Source organism: Chrysoperla carnea, chromosome 4, assembly GCF_905475395.1.
Source record: "Chrysoperla carnea chromosome 4, inChrCarn1.1, whole genome shotgun sequence".
Classification (NCBI taxonomy): Eukaryota; Metazoa; Arthropoda; class Insecta; order Neuroptera; family Chrysopidae; genus Chrysoperla; species Chrysoperla carnea.
In genome coordinates this window covers 6,171,523-6,191,005 of record NC_058340.1, presented here as the reverse complement: position 1 = coordinate 6,191,005, position 19,483 = coordinate 6,171,523, and the positions used below count along the sequence as shown (strand labels likewise).

Sequence of the window (19,483 nt, the reverse complement as noted above, 5' to 3'; positions counted from 1 at the left end):
GATGTCAGTTTTTCGCTAGTTATCACTTATATTTTTTTATTGACACTACTAGGGGTAGTTTTTATGGGGATCCAACCATCCAAGTTACTTTTTGACCTTGTCTTCGTGATCAGCGACCCCAAAAACCCTCCATAAGACGATATTCAAAGTAAAATTAAAAATATTTTCTCTGTCACTTTTAGGGGTGGCTTGGAGATACATTGAGTTGCTTCTTGCCCTCAAAATCATTATCAACGACTTCAAAAACCGACGAGAGACAATTTCTGAGGCAAAATTTTGAATTAAAAAAATTTTTTGTCTCTGTCACTTCAATAGTAGTTATAATGGAGTTGCAACCGTATTCAGTTGATTTTTAACCTTGAATTCATGATCAGCGACCTCAAAAACCCTCAAGAGATGATCTTCGAGTTTAAATATTGATTTATTTTCTCTGTTACTATTTGGAATGATCTGATGAGAAAACTACCCTAATTTCCTCAATTTTTTCTGTTATGCCAAGGTTAGTGCGGCTGAATGTTCCTAAAGGTCTAAGGAACACGTACACAAAAAATTTTTAAAATCGGAGCTGTTCCACCACTTTTCCACATTTTCCGGCTTATTTATTGTACTAGCAGTTATTACATGGATTTAATAATATGATGAATAATAAAATAATATTTGTAATAAAACAATATTTTAATAATATCATTGTTTATTTTTGCGACGTATAAAAAAAATATCCAGAGCAGTTCTATAGTTAAAACTTATTATTTATGGATTTAAAATAATACCTATAAAATTAATGTATTGTTTTTAATGAAACAAAATTGTGAACGTCATGATTATACACTCACCATAAAAAAATCGCAGCTAAGTAAAATTGAAATTTATTCGAAATAGTCATCAACAGTATCGTTTCTACAGCTCACTCGAAAGCATTCGCAGGTAAGATATTCTCAGTGCTTTGATCTTGTAATCAAAACAAACAACACCAGTTTTATAACGTTTCGTACCAATTATTAGTATACAGTGCCGGAAAAAGCACAACACGGCACGGCATGCTCGCTTGACAATGGATGATGTACTGATATTACCCTAGACCATTAAGTTACATAGACTGAGCGTCAAACGATTTCAAGCGTGCCAACATCTGAGGTAATTGCTTAGGTCAGACCCATCATGGCGGCGGTGTAGATATGTCAAAACAAAGAGTTGTTGTCATTTCACCTAGGGTGTGTAAAAAATGGACGAATAACTCAATATCACGCCTTCCGATTTCAATTATTCTTTTTTTAATGACAAATTATTTAGTGTACTTCGGATTCACTAAAAATCACAAAATAAAATTTTTAACAAAAAAACCCGACTTCAAAAAATATTAATTTGATTTGGAATATTTTTTTAACTCGGTTTTCTTTTTGTTAAAAGTTTTTTTATGTATCTACTATAATGTCTATGAGTATTACAAGGGGCGTCGGTTTATACAGGGATCGGGTTACTGCGAATTGCTGTAAATAAATTATTCAAGATAATTAAAAAATGTTTAGTAAAATTTATTTAAATAAATATTGTTGTAGTACCTACATAAAAATATAACATACTAGAGTGATTCCCACCCGCTACGCTGGGTTTAAAAGTAAAGATAGATAAAGATTGCTCTCGCTTATCCCCTTTCTACAACACTTTCTACAAAATCGAAAGTTCATTGTTAAAAATGTTTCTATCTATACCTAAACATTTCTTTTTACCTACATTACCAACAGTGCTTTCTGATAACTTGTTTAATTTACTCACAGATGGCGATACTATAGTTCGCAGTGTATTTTTAAAAGGAAAAAAAAAGTAGTTACCATGTTTAAAATTTAAAAATATTCCTGATAGGTCAATTAACATTTAAAACTAAACGGTTATTTTGAATAAAACAATTCTAAAATAATGTTAGGTAAAATAGAAATATACCTTTTTATAACTTGTTAGTTTTATGTATACGCCAGTAGAGTGGATTCAAATGCAGAAATTACTGTATTATATATTATTTGTATGCCACAATTTATGTACAATTATTTTTACACTTTACGTAAAAATGTTCAATTATTATAGTGTTCAAGACGATAATAAATAATTTTGAAAAAAAAAATGTGATCTGAAATTACTTACCTCAGTTTTCCCCGAACCCGTTGGTCCAACAATCATTAAACCATGACGCACGACTGTTGTTTCGTAAAGTTGTATTACTTTCGCCACATATTCTAAAATAATGAAAAATGAAAAATTATGTTTCGAGTATATTTAAAAAATGCTGAGTTGGTACCTTTTACATCTTCTAATCCATGCTTTACAATAATTTTCTTAATAGATTCTTGAAGAATACCATAATCCACTGCTTCTTCTTTCATTCGTGGAAATAGATCCGATACAATACCTGAAATAAATCAAACAATCTATGTAGGTATATTGTAACCATCCTGCAATTTCAATGGATGCATTTAACTAAATTGATCGCCTAAAATTGCTCAGTTTCGATACATCATGTGTTTTCAAGAAAAAATAGATTGTCCATAGATGGAGTGCCGATAATAACCGCGCAATACTGAGCAATTACTTCAACAAAACGCAACCATTAGTAGATTTAAAACAACAATGCGAAAATTGACTCCCCTTAATATTATCGGATGGATTTGTTATACAATTCGAATCACAAAGAGTCATTAGTTAAAATTACTTAAAAATTCTGAACTCTCTATCAAATAGTTTTGGAGAAAATGGAAACCAAAGTTTTGCCATAATTAGCTCCTTCACAGGAAAATAATGATAATTACGAAAAATATTTCAAACAAAATTTTTTATTCTACTTCTAAAGGGTCAATTTTTATATTTAAACTTTTGTTCTATATCTTACAGTTGCCCAATTGACCTATATTGCCCATTTACGAAATCGATGTCAGTTTTTACGCCATGGATACGCTATAATAATTTCAGGCCGATATCTCCTTTCGTTTCTGAGCCATTGTGATGACGGACGGACAGACAATCAAAATAAAAGTGACTATTTAGGTGGTTTTATGAACACCTTTACCAAGATGTTATTTACATAATCAATACTTCCAATCGTTACAAACTTGGGCTTAAAGTTAATATACTCTGAAATATATTTCATTTATTCTGGGTATAAAAATATGTAGCCTGAGAATTTTATTGACTCAAACAAGTGAACTCGAATTGAAGAGTTATCCAAGTAATAGAAAATTCATATTTGAAAACCCCTAACACTTTTAATGGGTCTAAAAATACCCTTTTTGGTAAGTAATTATTATCAGTAAAAACATTGGAATAGGATGATACAGTTGCACCCTTCTTCAAAGTGATAAATAAAATATAAAAGTGATAAAGTGATTTGGATGACTCCTCTAAACGATTCAAGCGACTTAAATATTTCAAAATATTCGATGCAGTCTAGGAGTAGATATAATATGAAATATTTTCATTTCGCTTATTTTTCATGTTATCAATATGTAGGTACCACAAAGTAGCACAACTACTGACATCTAAACATTAATTGTTTAAACACAAGATAATTATGGTAACAATATTTCGTACAATCTCACCCCTATTGAACCAAATAGTAAATTCTCTATTCTGTATTGATATTCAGGATATACATTCTTGTAATTTTAAACCTTTTTTATATGCTTGTAACTTATATATATAATACTAGATGTCGTGAGTAATATGCTGTTTAATTTTTGTTAAATTTTGCTAATAATGGCTATGTAAACCAAATGTTTAAAGCCAATAAAAATATTCAAATTCAAAATTTTTATAAACTGTAACCCAACTTGTTTGCAACAGTTGTACGAAAGTTGCATTGGCCGCTCTTCGTCCACTGAAGCAACTTTTTTAAGATTTGTGATAACTTAAAGTGTCATCAAGATCTAGCCCTAGACTTAGATTGATTTTTTGAGAAATAAAACGAAGATTCTTACCATTGAATAATATTAAATCATCTTTCAAAAATTTGGGTACATTTGCATCTCTTAATGCTCTTAAAACAATTTGTCGTTCATCCATTTTTGGACGTTCACGTTTTAAATTACCAGCAACAGCAATTACTGTTTTAACCGCTCTCATCCCAAAATCATAATGATCTTGTGAACTTAATTGTTCTGAACTCAATTTAAATGTTGTTGTGATTTTATTTGCCAACACACGTGCATCACTGAATCCAAATGAAAATAATGATATTTCTGCAATTAATGTGTAGTTTGGTACCATCATAGCAACTGGTCTAAATAATGATTTTAAATTATCAGGTAATTCGGTTCGTCCAGCATAACCGGGGTTCATTGTAACAAATACAGCACATGATAATTTTAATTGTAAATCAACACCTTCGAAGAAGAATCTGAAAACAAATCAAAAATTCTTTTTAATTCTCGAAAATAAAATCCTCAATTAACATTTGTCTGGTTTAATGTGTGTCACCTGGTACTACAAACATTTGTGGTATGACAGATACCGAATAAGGTGTTTTCCAAATAGTAATTATATTACTTATAAATTTTAATTACATTTACCTGTCCATCTTCGCTTTTTGTGCTTTTTGAATATTTGATACTTGTTGAGCAATTACAGACAAAACTTCGATATCAATTCGATTGAATTCATCGAAACAAGCCCAAGCGCCAGAACTATCAAAATTAAAACCAAATATTTTATAAAACAGAAAATAAAATTGTCTGATAATAAATAGAATATTACCTGGCCAAACCTTTGAAAAATTTTCCCATAGCCAAATAATCTAATTGATCTGAACAATTAAATACTACAGTTTGAATTGCCATAGCCTTTCCAAGATCCTTTTCAAAATATAATTAAGAATTAGTTTAAAATATTTTAATCGGAAATAACGCTGCTCACCTTGGTTGTTTCAGTTTTTCCGGTTCCCGCTGGACCTTGAGGTGCACCACCAAAATTTAAATGTAGCGCACCAGTTAAAGTTAAATAACAACGATCAGTTAATGGTGTTATAACCAATCGACCAGAATTACCTAGATATTCATATCCATATGGAAATTCTGCATTGACAGCACGTACTTTTAGGTCATGATCTCTAACCCAGTAATATCTAAACAAAATTATTAAATGCTCTACTGTAAAAATTCGATATAAAAGTTTCCACATTTCTAATAATTGACTTTGTGTACCTACACCAAATAGGGTATTACATCCATTTTTGAAAAGTGTCTCAATTAGATATAATACTCATTTTGTTAAAATATATCCCCTTAAGGACCCACAATAAAAATATTTAGCTAGATTATAAAATTATTAATAATTAGATTATAAATTATTAAAAATTGTATGTTCAAGTGTTGTCATCTGCTAGTGTAAATTGGAACTAGTAAAAATGGGTCCACTTCCACTTTTAATTAGTACGAATTATTATCGACAGTTGGCGAGTTGCAACTCCCAGTTATCAATAATAATAAATAAATAATTAATAATTAATTTTTGGTTATTTTTCAATTTTCTAAAAATTAATTTTATAGGCTTATTTATTTTAATTATTAATTTTTTCTATTTAATAATTTCTGAACAGAAAAATGTTCCTAAAACCAGAAGTTTAAATAACCTGTGTTGAATTTAAAATATTAGTAAAAAGACTGATCAATCCGGATTGGCTACACAAATTTTGTAAATGAAAAATTGTACCTACTCTTCAAATCTTTTATAAATTGTGTATTTGTTCTTACCTTAATTGACTAATCCACTCAAAATCGTTTTCATTTTGTATATTCAATTCTAATAATTGCTGGGTTACATCACGTGCATGTACTTCGATTACAATTAAAGCTGTTATAATTTCACGATGTAATCGTGATAATGTTCCTTTTACTAAAGCTCGTAAATCGTCCAGCTAAAAACATTGAAAAAAGGTGTAAAATATTGGAAATATTTTCAGCACAGTCGTAGTAGAAACAACATTTAAGATTTACAACTTAAGAATCTTACGTACATAATATAAGAGTTCTTTTGTATATTCAGGTAATTTATGTACGCGAATTGCTTGCGAAACATTTGCAGTCCAAAATGTTTGGCTTCCTGCAATAACAATTTGTCCTGGCCAATTTAATACCCATTCAGATCTATTCGTCTTTGGTGTCAACGCTTTTAAGCCTGATTGAATTTGTGTTCGTACTGAAAGTTTTATAATTTAAAAATTTTATTTAAAAAACAGAAATTTTTATTAATATATTTATTGAATTTCTCCGAAACAATAATGCGCTAGAGAAAAGGGTCTAATTAGAGTCGTTTGAAACGGAAATAAAATTTTATATTAATTAAATTCAAATCAGTTATTTCTGAAGCCTGGTTCCCATAACCTGTAGCCTGAGCCACCTCCAGTGACTTTAAGCCAGTCCGAGTAGATGAGGTTAGTTTGTCGAAGCTGTCCAGATTGGACATACTTAGACCATAAGTCTCATTGTGATAAGGTTACTAATTCAGCTTCTATTTATCTGAGAGGCTGAATTTATCTTCATATAGCAATAACATGAATTGAATCAGCAACCTAAAAATGGGTGTTGGTACGCCCTTTAAACAATGCAAAGGCCGTGGGAAAAGAAAGCGAGGTATCGTGCTATACTCCTTGACCACTTTCTTTTTTAAATTACTGTTACATATAGAAAGGTAACAAGACCTATCGACTTGATTGAAATGAATAAAATTTAAAAAATTTAAACTTTTGTCTAATGTGTTATTAGGATATTAGCAATACCTGCGTTTTGCATGCTAGCTTCGACACCCAACATCCAGTTTTCAACATTTCCTTCGGGATACAATGCAGGATTTAACGGTACACTTTCACCATCACTGGAGTGCATTATAGTCATCTTCAAATCGTCTTCAAATGTTAACTAAAAACATACATTGATTGATAAGTAATTTTTTGAATATCTGCGAATGTTTATTGTTAATATGGTTTGCGTAATGTACATGTCGCAATCAACTATCTAAATTACCCGTTGAATTAACAGCCTAGTCTTTTTACTAAACGCCGTTTAACTAGCGGCTTGAACGATATTCAGCTATTCAATTAAACAACTAGGCAAACGTCTTGGATCGATAACGTTTGACTCTTTGCCTAACCAATTCATTTAAATTTAATTCCATTTTCTGCCGCTGGCGTTGAAACTCACACACTATCAATATGGCGTCGGCAAAGATAAATCATGTTCATTATGTTCATTATGTAATTATTTTAAATAATGTCATTTCGAGCTGGAAAGATTATATTTAGGAATAAAGGGACCATTATCTTACCATAGATATACTTTCGAAACATTTCTTTAAGTGTGGTTGGACAGCTAATGGATTCTTTGATTGTGCTAGAATTTCTAATAACTCATCATCACTAAGAAAGTAAAATCTTGGAAATGCTTGCCGTTTTGTTTCCAAATATTCAGACAATCCTTTTTCAACAATTTCAAGTAAATCTAAGCATTCTTTTAATGAACTTAATAACATATTATCTGGACAAAACGTAATGGCCTAAAAATTAAAATAATTCCGTTAAGTCGGGGGATTAAGGATGGCAACCTTGGAAAACAGTATCTCTGTATTATAGTTATACAGTTCCCTGCTCTCAAAGCTGAACCAACAGCGATGTGTCGATTCTCAGATTTTAAAATCGCAAACAATGTTAAAACCGATGGAAAGTAGGTATATAAAATTTTCATTGGGTTAATTAATAAATTTCTACGGAACTAACTCTCATTTATTGATCTCATTTAAACTTAAAAAACATTATTATTAGTTTTAATAAATACTTGTGGATTTTCATTTGCCATTTTCATCAATTTTCTCCAAATTCTTTCCATACTATTGTATTTTTTAGCTTCGTAAGGTAATTGTTTATTTATATCATCACTTGTGAAAATTGGTTCTAAATACATCCAACTCCTAAAATTTTCCAAGTAAAATTTTTAGTATAGTTCTTTGCTTTAGTGAAATGTTGAAATGAATTATATGTACACTCCTTTGTTCTCTCCTACCAGGAAAGTATCCCTTAATCCCTTATAAAAATGATTATCCCTTAATTCATTATTCTTTTTTAAAATATTTTCATAATTCGGAGTTACCTATATTCAGTTTAAGGGTCTAAATATTGAGTTCGGTCCTTTTTAGGCTGAAAAGTGTGAAAATATTTCAAATTTGTCCAGTCTTTATATGTTTCGAATTTTGCCATTGTTCGTAACTTTCTGGATATTTAAATAATATATATTTTATGCCATTAGGTACCGGTATATAAATTTTACAATTTCTCCTCTACGCAAACGTAAATTATAAACCAAAAAAGCAAAACATACTTTTGCAGTTCGTTCCATAACTCAATAACATCACTCATTAAGTGTAATTTGCTTTCCCAGGTGGTAAGTTGTTCTTCGAAAGCAACTTTAAATGGACTGAATGAAATTTGCTGGGTTTGTAAAATATGGTCATCTAGCTGCTGCAAATATTCTTCAGCCAGTTTCATAATAAATGTACCTTTAATAAATATGCCATTCTCATTAGTAAAGAAAAAACCATTTCTTTTTGGTTAAGAAAGTTAATTTTAGATAAGTCAAATTAAAACTGTTTGTTGAGGATTGATGAAGGTAACTTTGGTAATAAAGAAAAATTAGATATAATCGTCGTTCTGGCGATTTTTCAGCCTACCTACCTAACTACTGCTATAATTGCCAAAAGCTGTCGTAATAGTTTCATAAATTTTTGACACCCTGAATCCATACCTGTATCTTTATAAGGTAACAATTCCAAGTTAACCGACTCCCAAGCTTCTGCCATTTTACGAAGTGAATCTTCAATAGCATATTCTTTAGCTGCGGCATCCGACATACTCACAATGACGTCTGCATGTTTAAAAGCACCCCCTCTTATGCATTGTGCAAACGTCAATGTATCGGTACCCCATGGGATTTTTGCACTAGTTTTTTCATTTATGGCCTCAAAATGGCGAGGTTTCAATCCAGGATTTCGTATTGCTTGAATCAAGGGTACATAAGGTTTAAATTCTTCAGCAGCGTCTCTTATCATTATGGCGATTTCTTGATGAGGTGGGGATTCAGCAAATGTTCGTATTAATTTTTGAGATGTTTTATAAATATCGATGACTGTATCTTCAATTATTGAACGATCAACAGTTATAAGTGGATTGTCCATCCAAATGGAATGCATTGTATACCATTCTATAAGAAGATGTTAAATTAATAAAGAATAGACCTTTTCCATTATAACCATTCGTTTTGGTTCCGAACAAAATATTAAAAAACTGTTTTAGTAAAAAATTCCGAATAAGTAATTTTTTATCTTTACAAACAGCGCTGCTTGTCAAAGAATATAGTAACTTTTTTTAGATCGGTAGCGGGAATTTTTGTTTTTACCACTTTTGGAACAGCCATGGCAGGCTATTGGCAGTTACGAACACAATGGTAATATTAAAAAAATTTGTAAATGAACAGCGGTCAGTGTTAAAACAATCTAGGCAATTTTTTCTCTTTAACCATAGTTATTTTATTTGGGTCAAAATGGATTTTGTTCATTGTTTTTTTTATGTCTTGATTTTTTAATTATTCGATAGATCTTTTTTAGCTTGCTTGTTTATAAAAGATTTTCTTTACAGCAACGGCTAATTTTATAAACAAAATTATAAAGGGGAAAAATTTCTGTTTTATTTCTTTTCTAAAAATTACTAAAAGTTAATTTCCTTAGTTATTACCAAATAATGCATATTTTTAGCCTCTACTTATAGGTACCACAAATATATTAAAAAAATATAAATATGTACTAAATTTATTTACTTTCAGCATTTAGCCATAATGTTTTATATGGCTCGAATTCTTTCATCAAACGCAGTAAATTATGAAATGGGACAGCTGGCTGTTGGAATAACTTCTGGCGACGATTTAATAGCTGAGCCTTTTCTTTAGCAATTTCCATATTTTTCCATAATTTTGCTATGTTTATGGCTATTGTTTCCAGCTGTATATAAAGAAATATTAAACAAAAACTTTTAGGCTGTAAAATATTAGCTCGCTTCTGATCAGAAAAGGGCGGAAATATGTATAAACTTTTACTAGAATGAGGAGAAATTTGCGAAAATTCTGCGTTCCAACATAATATTGAAAAATTAGTTTTTTATTTTTCGAATTACAACTACAATTTTGTGTGATTTGCCTTATTGTATTAGTTATATTGCAAATCTAAATTGTGAAAGTGAATATCGTGAAACACATATATAAAATATTTGCATAAGGTCTCCGAATGGCAGAGTAAAGTTATCTATGCGATGCATTCCTAAATTTGCCTCTATTTTAGTCAATATACTTAGGAACGGTAGAAACATAGTGATCCAAATAACATTTTTTTATTTTTGAGAATAAATATTTCTAACTAATTTTAGTTACAAGAAATAAAAGACAAGTAAAATAAAATATAAATAACATGAAACTATATATTACATTGTCAATATCTTTTTCCTTTTCATATTTTACAACCTCAGCAGCAAATCCATCAATTCTGTCATTAAGTTCAATTTCATCTTCACCTTGTAATTTCTTGAATTTTTCAGTTTCTTCTAAGAGAAACTCTGTAATTTTATCTATTGTGCGTGAGATTTTATATGGCCAACCAATTACATCCCATTTTACTTGAAAGTCATCATCTTTGATGCTATAAAAGAATTCATTGAATATTTCATATTCCATTACGTAACGTCGTGAGAGTTCCTCTAATCCTTTCATTAGTGTAGGAACTGTTTCCATCCATTCTCTTAATTCAAATATATCTTCAATACAACCTGGTTTCACTAATAGTTTTAAATATATCTTTTTGAAATCATCGGAAAGCTGTTAATTAAATAATAGTTTAATTAGTAATATGTATTTCTATAAATTGTCTACATGAAATTTCACTTTCAATTTCCTTATATGTGGATCAAACAAAAAGCCTAAATGAATCTAAATATGAATTCACTAGAGCTTTAATTCTCCTTTTGCTTGTTTTTCCCCTAGCATTAAAAAAGTATCTAGAATGCTTAAAATTTGGGGTCAAATTTTGACTTTCGGTCAAAAAATTTTTTTATATAAAAATTTGTTTCAAAACATTAATAAAAGTATTGAAATATTTCCCAATTTTTTACCCTCGGTTTTACTCTCAGAAAAATTACGAATTACTCTCTTTCTCCTTTTAAGGAATTTTGGTACTGGAAAGCTATCTTACATCTTACATTAATTAGCGCATACTTACAATGTCCATAAAACGTTTCATTCTAGCTGCAAACATATCTAATAATTTTTTTGCTAAATCTTGTCGTTTATCTACTAAAAACCCTTTAGTTGTTTTTAAACTGACAAGGAAGGGGCCTATAGGTATATTTAAGGGAATTGTTCGTTCCAGTTCTTCTTTGTATGCAAATTGTGTAGCAATTTCATCTCTGATTTCACTAGTTATGTGATCTTCTTCTTTAAATGCTCTATAATGTTAATTTAAAATTATTCGAATTTTGGGCTAGTGTGTCAAAATTGTAAAGGACATATAAAACTGTTTTGAGCAACAAGTAGTTTTGTACGTAGCAACTGCTACCCAAAACTAAACACTAAAACTTAAGGCATTTTTTCTGCTCTTATATTTATCTTACTCAACATTTAAATATGAACTTACTGAACATAAGCTGCATTATCCAATCTGTACAAATCCATATATTTAGTATATTCTTTGCCGTAAGCTTTTAGTGGTATAATTGCTTTTAAATAACCAGCTTCTAGGCGGTTACGGAGTTCAATAACAAATGGATGGAGTAATCCTACTGATGACAAAAATAGGTCGTTAGCCCAAGTTAAAGTTGGTAGTAATGAAGGTTCTATTTGTTTGATAAAATGTAGTTGGGTAATCGAAGTATTTAATAAATTTAATAAAGTGACCTATAAATACAGGAAATATTAATATAATAGCTTCGTTATTGTTTATAGTAAAATTTTAAATAATAACTAATAACTATTTGTAGAAAACTAGTCAATATTCCAACAATTGCAGGTCTATTATTGCACAATGCGTGTTGTGGGTTTTATTTATACCGCCATCAACCGGAAACCACTGTCTTATAAGGTGGCTCCAGATCAGTGATAGAAAACCAATATCACTCGGAGCAATTTCGGGGAAATAAGAACGAAAGTCCAGTATGGTCAGCCTCAATTTCTCCAATTACTACTCAGTAACGATCGCTTAATATGCAGGAAAACTATCACGATAGTAGTGCCAACTACCCAGAAGTAAGTTAGTTCGTAATTTCTCAGCGTAACAGCCTTCTGGATATCTAATAAAACATCTTAGTTATACATGACAAAACTTATGGCAAATGGAAAATTTCTTATTATAGTGCTTTTGAAATTATAGCCAATTATAAAAATTTTTACCGAAAAATTGTCAGGATTGGTATCATAATATGGACCATCATCACCTAGCAACAAACTAATTGAAAATACAGGTGCGGTACTAGGATGAAATTGCGTATTGATTAAATCTTCACCCCAAACCATATCATCGGCAACTTTAAGGCAACATTGGCATGGTGTTTCACATAAATTTACTAACATTGTAAGTGAAACAGAAACCAATACAGTCAAAGCATACTAAAAATAAATAGTAAGTTTTAATTTTAATCACATGCTTAACTCAAATAACATGGAAAAAATAAAATTTATTGTTTACGGTATTGTTTAATACTCACTTGCATATGGAACTTGGTGAGTTCTAGCAGCCGTTTCATTTTCGACACTTCATATACGTTCCAACTCTTTATATTTAAATTATACCATCCTTTTCCAACATCACGTAATGACATACGTATACCATGTGTAATATTTTCAAGCCATAAAGTTCTTAAATATGTAATTATCTGAAACCGAAGTATATTTAATACAAATTTTGATTGTAAACAAAAATTGCCATATTCGCAAAAAAAATAGTGATTGCCAAAATTGTAGATTTTTCGCAATCATTCGCTTTTTCTCTGCGCCTATGGAAATTTTTGTTTTGCATGCCAGGAACTTAGGAAATACTTTGATGGGCCAGCAAGATTTTGGAAACTGGGTAATGTAAATCGTATTGTCTCTCTTTATGATGCTGCGAATGGTGATCATATGAAGGACATAATTTTTGCACACCTTACCAAATAAAGCAAAAAATAAACCAAATCACTCTGTAGTCGGTTATAATAATCACAAGTAAACAATTGTTATATGAACAAATGGGATAAGTTATTATAGGTCTACCCCTTTACTTAGACCAAGTGTAAAAGTGTAAGCAAAAAAAAAAAATGAATAAAATAAAATAAAATGTATGAATTGTTCTTACATTATTCGCTTGACGACTTTGTATCGAATGAAATTCACTTAAAGACACATATTTCCCATAACCCGTAATGAATAAAGACATTGCATGGACTTTTTGACATTCAATTACAACACATTGAATAGCTGCATATGATTCTGGTATTACATATAAAATATACCAATGTATAAAATCACGGACTCCTTCAAAATTTTCCATCGATGTATCAATTTTTCCTGTTAAAAGAAATCAACTTTTTGAAATTCAACAAGTATTACCATCATCTTTAAAAATCACCCAAAAATTGTTAGAATTTATTAAATTCTATTCAATTTTTGCAGAAACAAGGTAAATGATTAGTGACCAGGGGAAAAATTTTAACAAGTCAGACGATATGTTAACAAAATAAAGAAAATGAATTTTTAATTTTTTTGGTTATGAGTTTCAGTGTTTTTTTGGATGAAAGTTTTTTTGGATGAAAGTTTTTTTTTTATGAAGTTACAACGTTAGTTTATTTTTAACGGAACTAACCTTTTTTATCCAACGCAACCTCCTTTTCTAATGTTCGTTCAGGTAGAGTCATGAAATTAAATTTATGGGGATTATCCCGGACAACTTTTCGAAATCTTAATTCGCACATTGCTCTCTTATGATTGGTTCGAATTTCTTTAATGAGCTAAAAAATTGGAAGGTTTTTACACTAAAATTGTAGGTATATCTGCTTGTTTCTTTATCTTTTTAAATACAAGTTACTATATTTTCGTAAAGATACAGCTAATCATGTAAAGTCCAAGAGAGTGTTACGTAATTCGAAAAATTAATTTTTTTCTTGAATACATATGGAACGTACATTGGTAACTTAAAGGGAGGAACCCGGTATGGGATCAAACAAGAAACCTTTTGTAGTAAAGCAAAATCTAACATTTTTTACACTAGTGAATTTCAATTTTGCCAATGTTTCTTGTGTAGAGAAGTTATCTGACATTCTGTTTTATTTTAATAAACAATTTTTTGTAGATAATACTTTACCCAATCATTAAACAAAGGGTCTTTGATTTTAATTTCATAGTTTCTGGTCGCTTGTTTCGTTATTGGCTCCAAATAAGACTGATCAATTTCATCAATTCCTTCTAAACTACAGCAATCAAGATATAATTCATACCTATGGAAAATAAATAAGTAAAGCAAAGAATCAGAAGACGAAAATGTGAATATCTTTTACGATAAACGAATTATTGAGTACATTAAGGACCATAATTTCGAAAATATAACAAAGCTAAACTTTTTTGATAATCCACATAAGGTATGTCGAAGTCATATATTATGAAAAATATACAATTTGATTTCTCTCAAGAGCGAATAAATAAGTCAGAAAAACTTTAAAGTAATTATTTTTACAGGAGCAAAAATTTTTATGAAAAATCTTTTTTTAAAGTATTTAAGAAGTCTTAGTAACTCTTTTAGTAAGTTTTATTAACTCTGGATAACTATTCTGGAAGAGGCGGAAATCTTGGAGTTATTCTGACTTTTTACGTCAAATTAAAAGTTATTCCCAGTTTATAAGATTTTGTTACCTCTAAGGCGGCGACGATATAATTTGTTTTTAACAATCCTCTTGTGATAAAAGTTTCAAAAGCAAATTATTGATTTAATCATCGGTCAAAGGCTTTGTATGACCTTAAATATTTAATAAATTAACGTAACGCCTTTTTATCAGACATACCTTATTAAGTTTTCACATTCATCACGTAATTTTATGGCACTACTGATTCGTATACCAAATTTATATGGATCTTCAGCAAAGAACAATAAATAAATCCTAGGGATTTTGAAAACATTTTGTTCTCCATCGAGAGTTAAAACTGTGAATAATTTTCTTTTCTTTTCATAATTTGCAACTGCTACATTAATCCAAGAATATAAAGAATTTAAATCATTGGATTTTTGTTTATCCAATTTTTGTACTGGTGTTGGTAAAAATGCTTTAGCTGGCATTGGATGACGAACTCCTTCCAGATAACCTACATCCATCCAATCACTTGCAGTTCTATAAATAATATGTGCATATATATATACCTTATATACAGAGTTTTATCGAAATTGGAGACGGTAAATTTGTATCGATTTTTTGCAATTTTTTCAAGGGGTATCCCTTAGAAAAATTCGAAAAAATCGTAAAAAATTATTTGTTTCGGAATTTGATGAAACTCAGTTTATAAGGTAATTTTGACCCAAGGAATTCAAAAATCGAGTTTATTTGGCGATTGGCCGAGTAATTTTCGAAAAAAACAATATTTCGGAACGATTTCCGGTATTATCTCGAGAATTATTCGCCCAATCGTTAAATAAAACCGATTTTTGTATTTTTTGGGTCAAAATTACCTTATATACAGAGTTTTATCGAAATTGGAGACAATAAATTTGTTTCGATTTTTTGCAATTTTTTCAAGGGGTACCCCTTAGAAAAATTCGAAAAAATCGTAAAAAATTATTTGTTTCGGAATTTGATGAAACTCAGTTTATAAGGTAATTTTGACCCAAGGAATTCAAAAATCGAGTTTATTTGGCGATTGGCCGAGTAATTTTCGAAAAAAACGATATTTCGGATCAATTTCCGGTATTATCTCGAGAATTATTCGCCCAATCGTTAAATGAAACCGATTTTTGTATTTTTTGGGTCAAAATTACCTTATATACAGAGTTTTATCGAAATTGGAGACAATAAATTTGTTTCGATTTTTTGCAATTTTTTCAAGGGGTACCCCTTAGAAAAATTCGAAAAAATCGTAAAAAATTATTTGTTTCGGAATTTAATGAAACTCAGTTTATAAGGTAATTTTGACCCAAGGAATTCAAAAATCGAGTTTATTTGGCGATTGGCCGAGTAATTTTCGAAAAAAAACGATATTTCAGATCGATTTCCGGTATTATCACGAGAATTATTCGCCCAATCGTTAAATGAAACCGATTTTTGTATTTTTTGGGTCAAAATTACCTTATATACAGAGTTTTATCGAAATTGGAGACAATAAATTTGTTTCGATTTTTTGCAATTTTTTCAAGGGGTACCCCTTAGAAAAATTCGAAAAAATCGTAAAAAATTATTTGTTTCGGAATTTTATGAAACTCAGTTTATAAGGTAATTTTGACCCAAGGAATTCAAAAATCGAGTTTATTTGGCGATTGGCCGAGTAATTTTCGAAAAAAACGATATTTCGGATCGTTAAATGAAACCGATTTTTGTATTTTTTGGGTCAAAATTACCTTATATACAGAGTTTTATCGAAATTGGAGACGGTAAATTTGTATCGATTTTTTGCAATTTTTTCAAGGGGTTCAACAAACAAACGTCTTTACTTTCACATTTATGACATGATAGGGATTAATGAAAAAATCAGTTTGTTTTTCAATATACTTCACCTATCGTCATATTCTTCATCATCAAATAGTTCCAAAGGCAAGTAATTTTGTCGCTTATAAAGACGTGCATGATTATAATTTGTCAATTCTTGTAAAACATCGACAGGTATTAATTGTGCTTTTTGTATTCCAAGATGTGTTAATATCTCATTAATATCCTTTGAGGCATAATCACGACGACGTCTTTCAATTTCCACTTTTCGAGGTAATTCTTTTGCACCCACCTTATGTTGAAGTTGTACTTTTGGTTTTAGTGTCTGAACTGGAAACAGCTGGAAATATAATAATATCTCACAATTTTCAACTAGAATATTAGCATTGTTTTAAATGATCTTTTTTAAGATTTGAAACTACTTCTAAGGTATGTAAAATTCAATATCTATTAAAACTACTGAAAACTTTATTAGAGTACATGTGCCCTGAAGCGAGATATTTAAACATTCACTTCGTCAAATATGTCACTGCTATAAGAAGAGAATCCAGAAAACTTTTCGATTTTGTTGATAATGTTTTCAGTACTACAGACTGCTGTGTTATATGAAAATTATTTGTAGCACCCTTTTCTTTTTTCTTACTGTCGCATATTCCCCATGAGTAACAATTGAACACAACTGTGATAAACGCGTCTCTCTTTAAAAAACATACTTCTTAAAATCTTACAAATTATATTGCAAAATTGCGTAACATTTACGTACAATATCATTTTCGTCTTCAATGGTCATCCATCTTTCAGCAGGTGCCAGAAATAATGGTCTAATAGGAGGAGTTAAATGTGTAACAACAGGTGTGTACTTTTCTGTTTGCATTTTCCAAGCATAACTTGGACGTTTGACAGTACCACTTCCATATTCCTCTTTGGTTTCATCAAGATTAGTTATTCGCTCTGAATAATAACCACGACGTTGATCCTTAAACTCTTTTGATAATTGTCTTCTAGACTCGTTTGGTTCCATTTTTAATTTATTAATAAACTAATCATAGGATGAAGGACTATTTAAATATTAATTAGCTTTAAAAAAATATTCAGCATCAGTAAAATTAATATTTAATATTTATTATGCCATTTCCATGGTAAAAATTAGTCAATGAGTAGTAGTTTAGCTACTGGCCGAAACTTTCAAAGGCTGTTTGAAATGGAGACATTTTCATGACTTCAATTCTGCAATGCACACAACATATATTTTAACCCCGACCCAAAAAAAGCGGTCTTATAAGTTTGACGGTAATATTTGAAATTTATTTTGGATTTCAACCTACTTTTACACATGGGGGTGGGTGTGGGTTTTTTAATTCGGTGCCATTTAACTTTTACATAAATAGATAATAAAGAAAGAACTTTAATATTTGCAACAAACTCCCCCTCTCCCAGAAATGGACAAGACTTCGAAGGATATCCTCTTCGTACTAGAAGAATACTGCTGTTTGTGTTCGACGTCTTTCGTTAGCAAATCTCAGTTTCTGATTCATTATCCCAAAACCCATACTAAGAAATAAAAACAATTCCACAACTTTTCTGCTAGTATTCTAGGATATGGCACGTAAAAAAATTAATGAACCATAACTTTCTGCAGCGTGGTAAATAAGCTCTTGAGTCGATGTGGAGCATTTCCTCTTTTAGGGCATACATATGCCAGCGCGAGAAGAGGGGAAGGGGGAAATAAATTAGTAAAATAGAGAAAAATTTCTGCCCCTTATCAAAGAAGCTTATGATATTATCCCAAAGATCGCACAAAACGTTACATACTGCTGGCAGACATTTCCCTCCCTCCCTCCTTTCAAACGCCCGATTAAAGGTATCATGGTTTGATTGATATAAGTCGGGAAGGGAAAGGAGTATATGTCTACTACCATTACGTAACATTTGTACGGTCGTAAAGGAACTTATTTGGCAAAGAGCAGAAACTTTCATAGTGTGATTAAGCAGAAACTTTTTTCAATTTCTACTCATTGTATTTCCCCTTTACCGTCTTTAGGCTGTATCCCGAAAATGATCGCTCTGACATATATATGTCTTATGAGAGAAAATGATCCACATCGACTCAGGAGCTTATTTACCACGCGGCAGAAAGTTAAGGTTCATGGATTTTTTTACGTGCAATATCCAAGAATATAGAAATCCTTTTGAATACAAATTGACTGTATTACTTCATCATCATCACTACATATTATAAAACAAAGTCGCTTTTTCTGTCCATATGTCCCTATGTCCCTATGTCCCTATGTCCCTTTGTACGCTTAAATCTTTGAAACTACGCAACGGATTTTGATGCGGTCTTTTTAATAGATAGAGTGATTCAAGAGGAAGGTTTTTATGTATAATACATCCATATTATAGTAGAGTAAGGGGTTGAAATAGGCGTTGAAAGGGATATGCTTCAAAAACTAAAAAAGATGTGCATCGATTAAGCTCAAATATTGACACGATATACAACCAGCTTCAAAGATCTATTGTTTTTATCTACTTTTAACCTTCGGAGGGTAGAAAGGTGTAGCGAGAAAGTGGGAAGGAATTATCGAATATTTACAAATATACCTAAGTGGGGTATCAAATAAAAGAGCATGACGTGTACATTACAAAACTGTTATCGAACGCAAGGAAATGTGGAGGGAGGGGTGCAAGTGGGGATGTTGCCCAGCAAAGCGGGTAGTTCACAGCTAGTTTATATAATAAATTTAAATTATTTCTTATGTTTTA

The 19,483-nt window shown here is 30.6% G+C and overlaps 1 protein-coding gene across 1 annotated transcript; it reads right to left on the bottom strand.

Annotated features, from left to right (window-relative positions):
* Positions 1–1,653: 1,653 nt before the first annotated feature.
* LOC123297732 (dynein axonemal heavy chain 1-like) lies at positions 1,654–17,741 on the bottom strand. The gene is made up of 26 exons (XM_044879493.1): positions 17,484–17,741; positions 16,789–17,060; positions 15,092–15,415; positions 14,398–14,530; positions 13,900–14,044; positions 13,393–13,604; positions 12,767–12,934; positions 12,453–12,668; positions 11,701–11,960; positions 11,287–11,512; positions 10,500–10,886; positions 9,840–10,020; positions 8,772–9,227; positions 8,349–8,526; positions 7,809–7,941; positions 7,303–7,530; positions 6,758–6,896; positions 5,996–6,177; positions 5,733–5,896; positions 4,897–5,104; positions 4,738–4,835; positions 4,554–4,667; positions 3,963–4,381; positions 2,291–2,401; positions 2,137–2,228; positions 1,654–1,665 (listed from the first exon to the last, which is right to left on the bottom strand). The coding sequence occupies exons 1-26, from the start codon at positions 17,739–17,741 to the stop codon at positions 1,654–1,656; spliced, it is 5,316 nt and encodes a 1,771-aa protein (XP_044735428.1).
* Positions 17,742–19,483: the final 1,742 nt, after the last annotated feature.

What these genes read in the sequence shown, in the direction of transcription:
- LOC123297732 (XM_044879493.1), bottom strand. Translation starts at nt 17,741, where the DNA reads ATGGAACCAAACGAGTCTAGAAGACAATTATCAAAAGAGTTTAAGGAT. An exon ending in TGGCAAATGAAAATCCACAA is followed by an intron (nt 7,531 to 7,808) that starts GTATTTATTAAA and finishes TTTAATTTTTAG; the next exon opens with GCCATTACGTTTTGTCCAGA. An exon ending in CAAAAGAACTCTTATATTAT is followed by an intron (nt 5,897 to 5,995) that starts GTACGTAAGATT and finishes CAATGTTTTTAG; the next exon opens with CTGGACGATTTACGAGCTTT.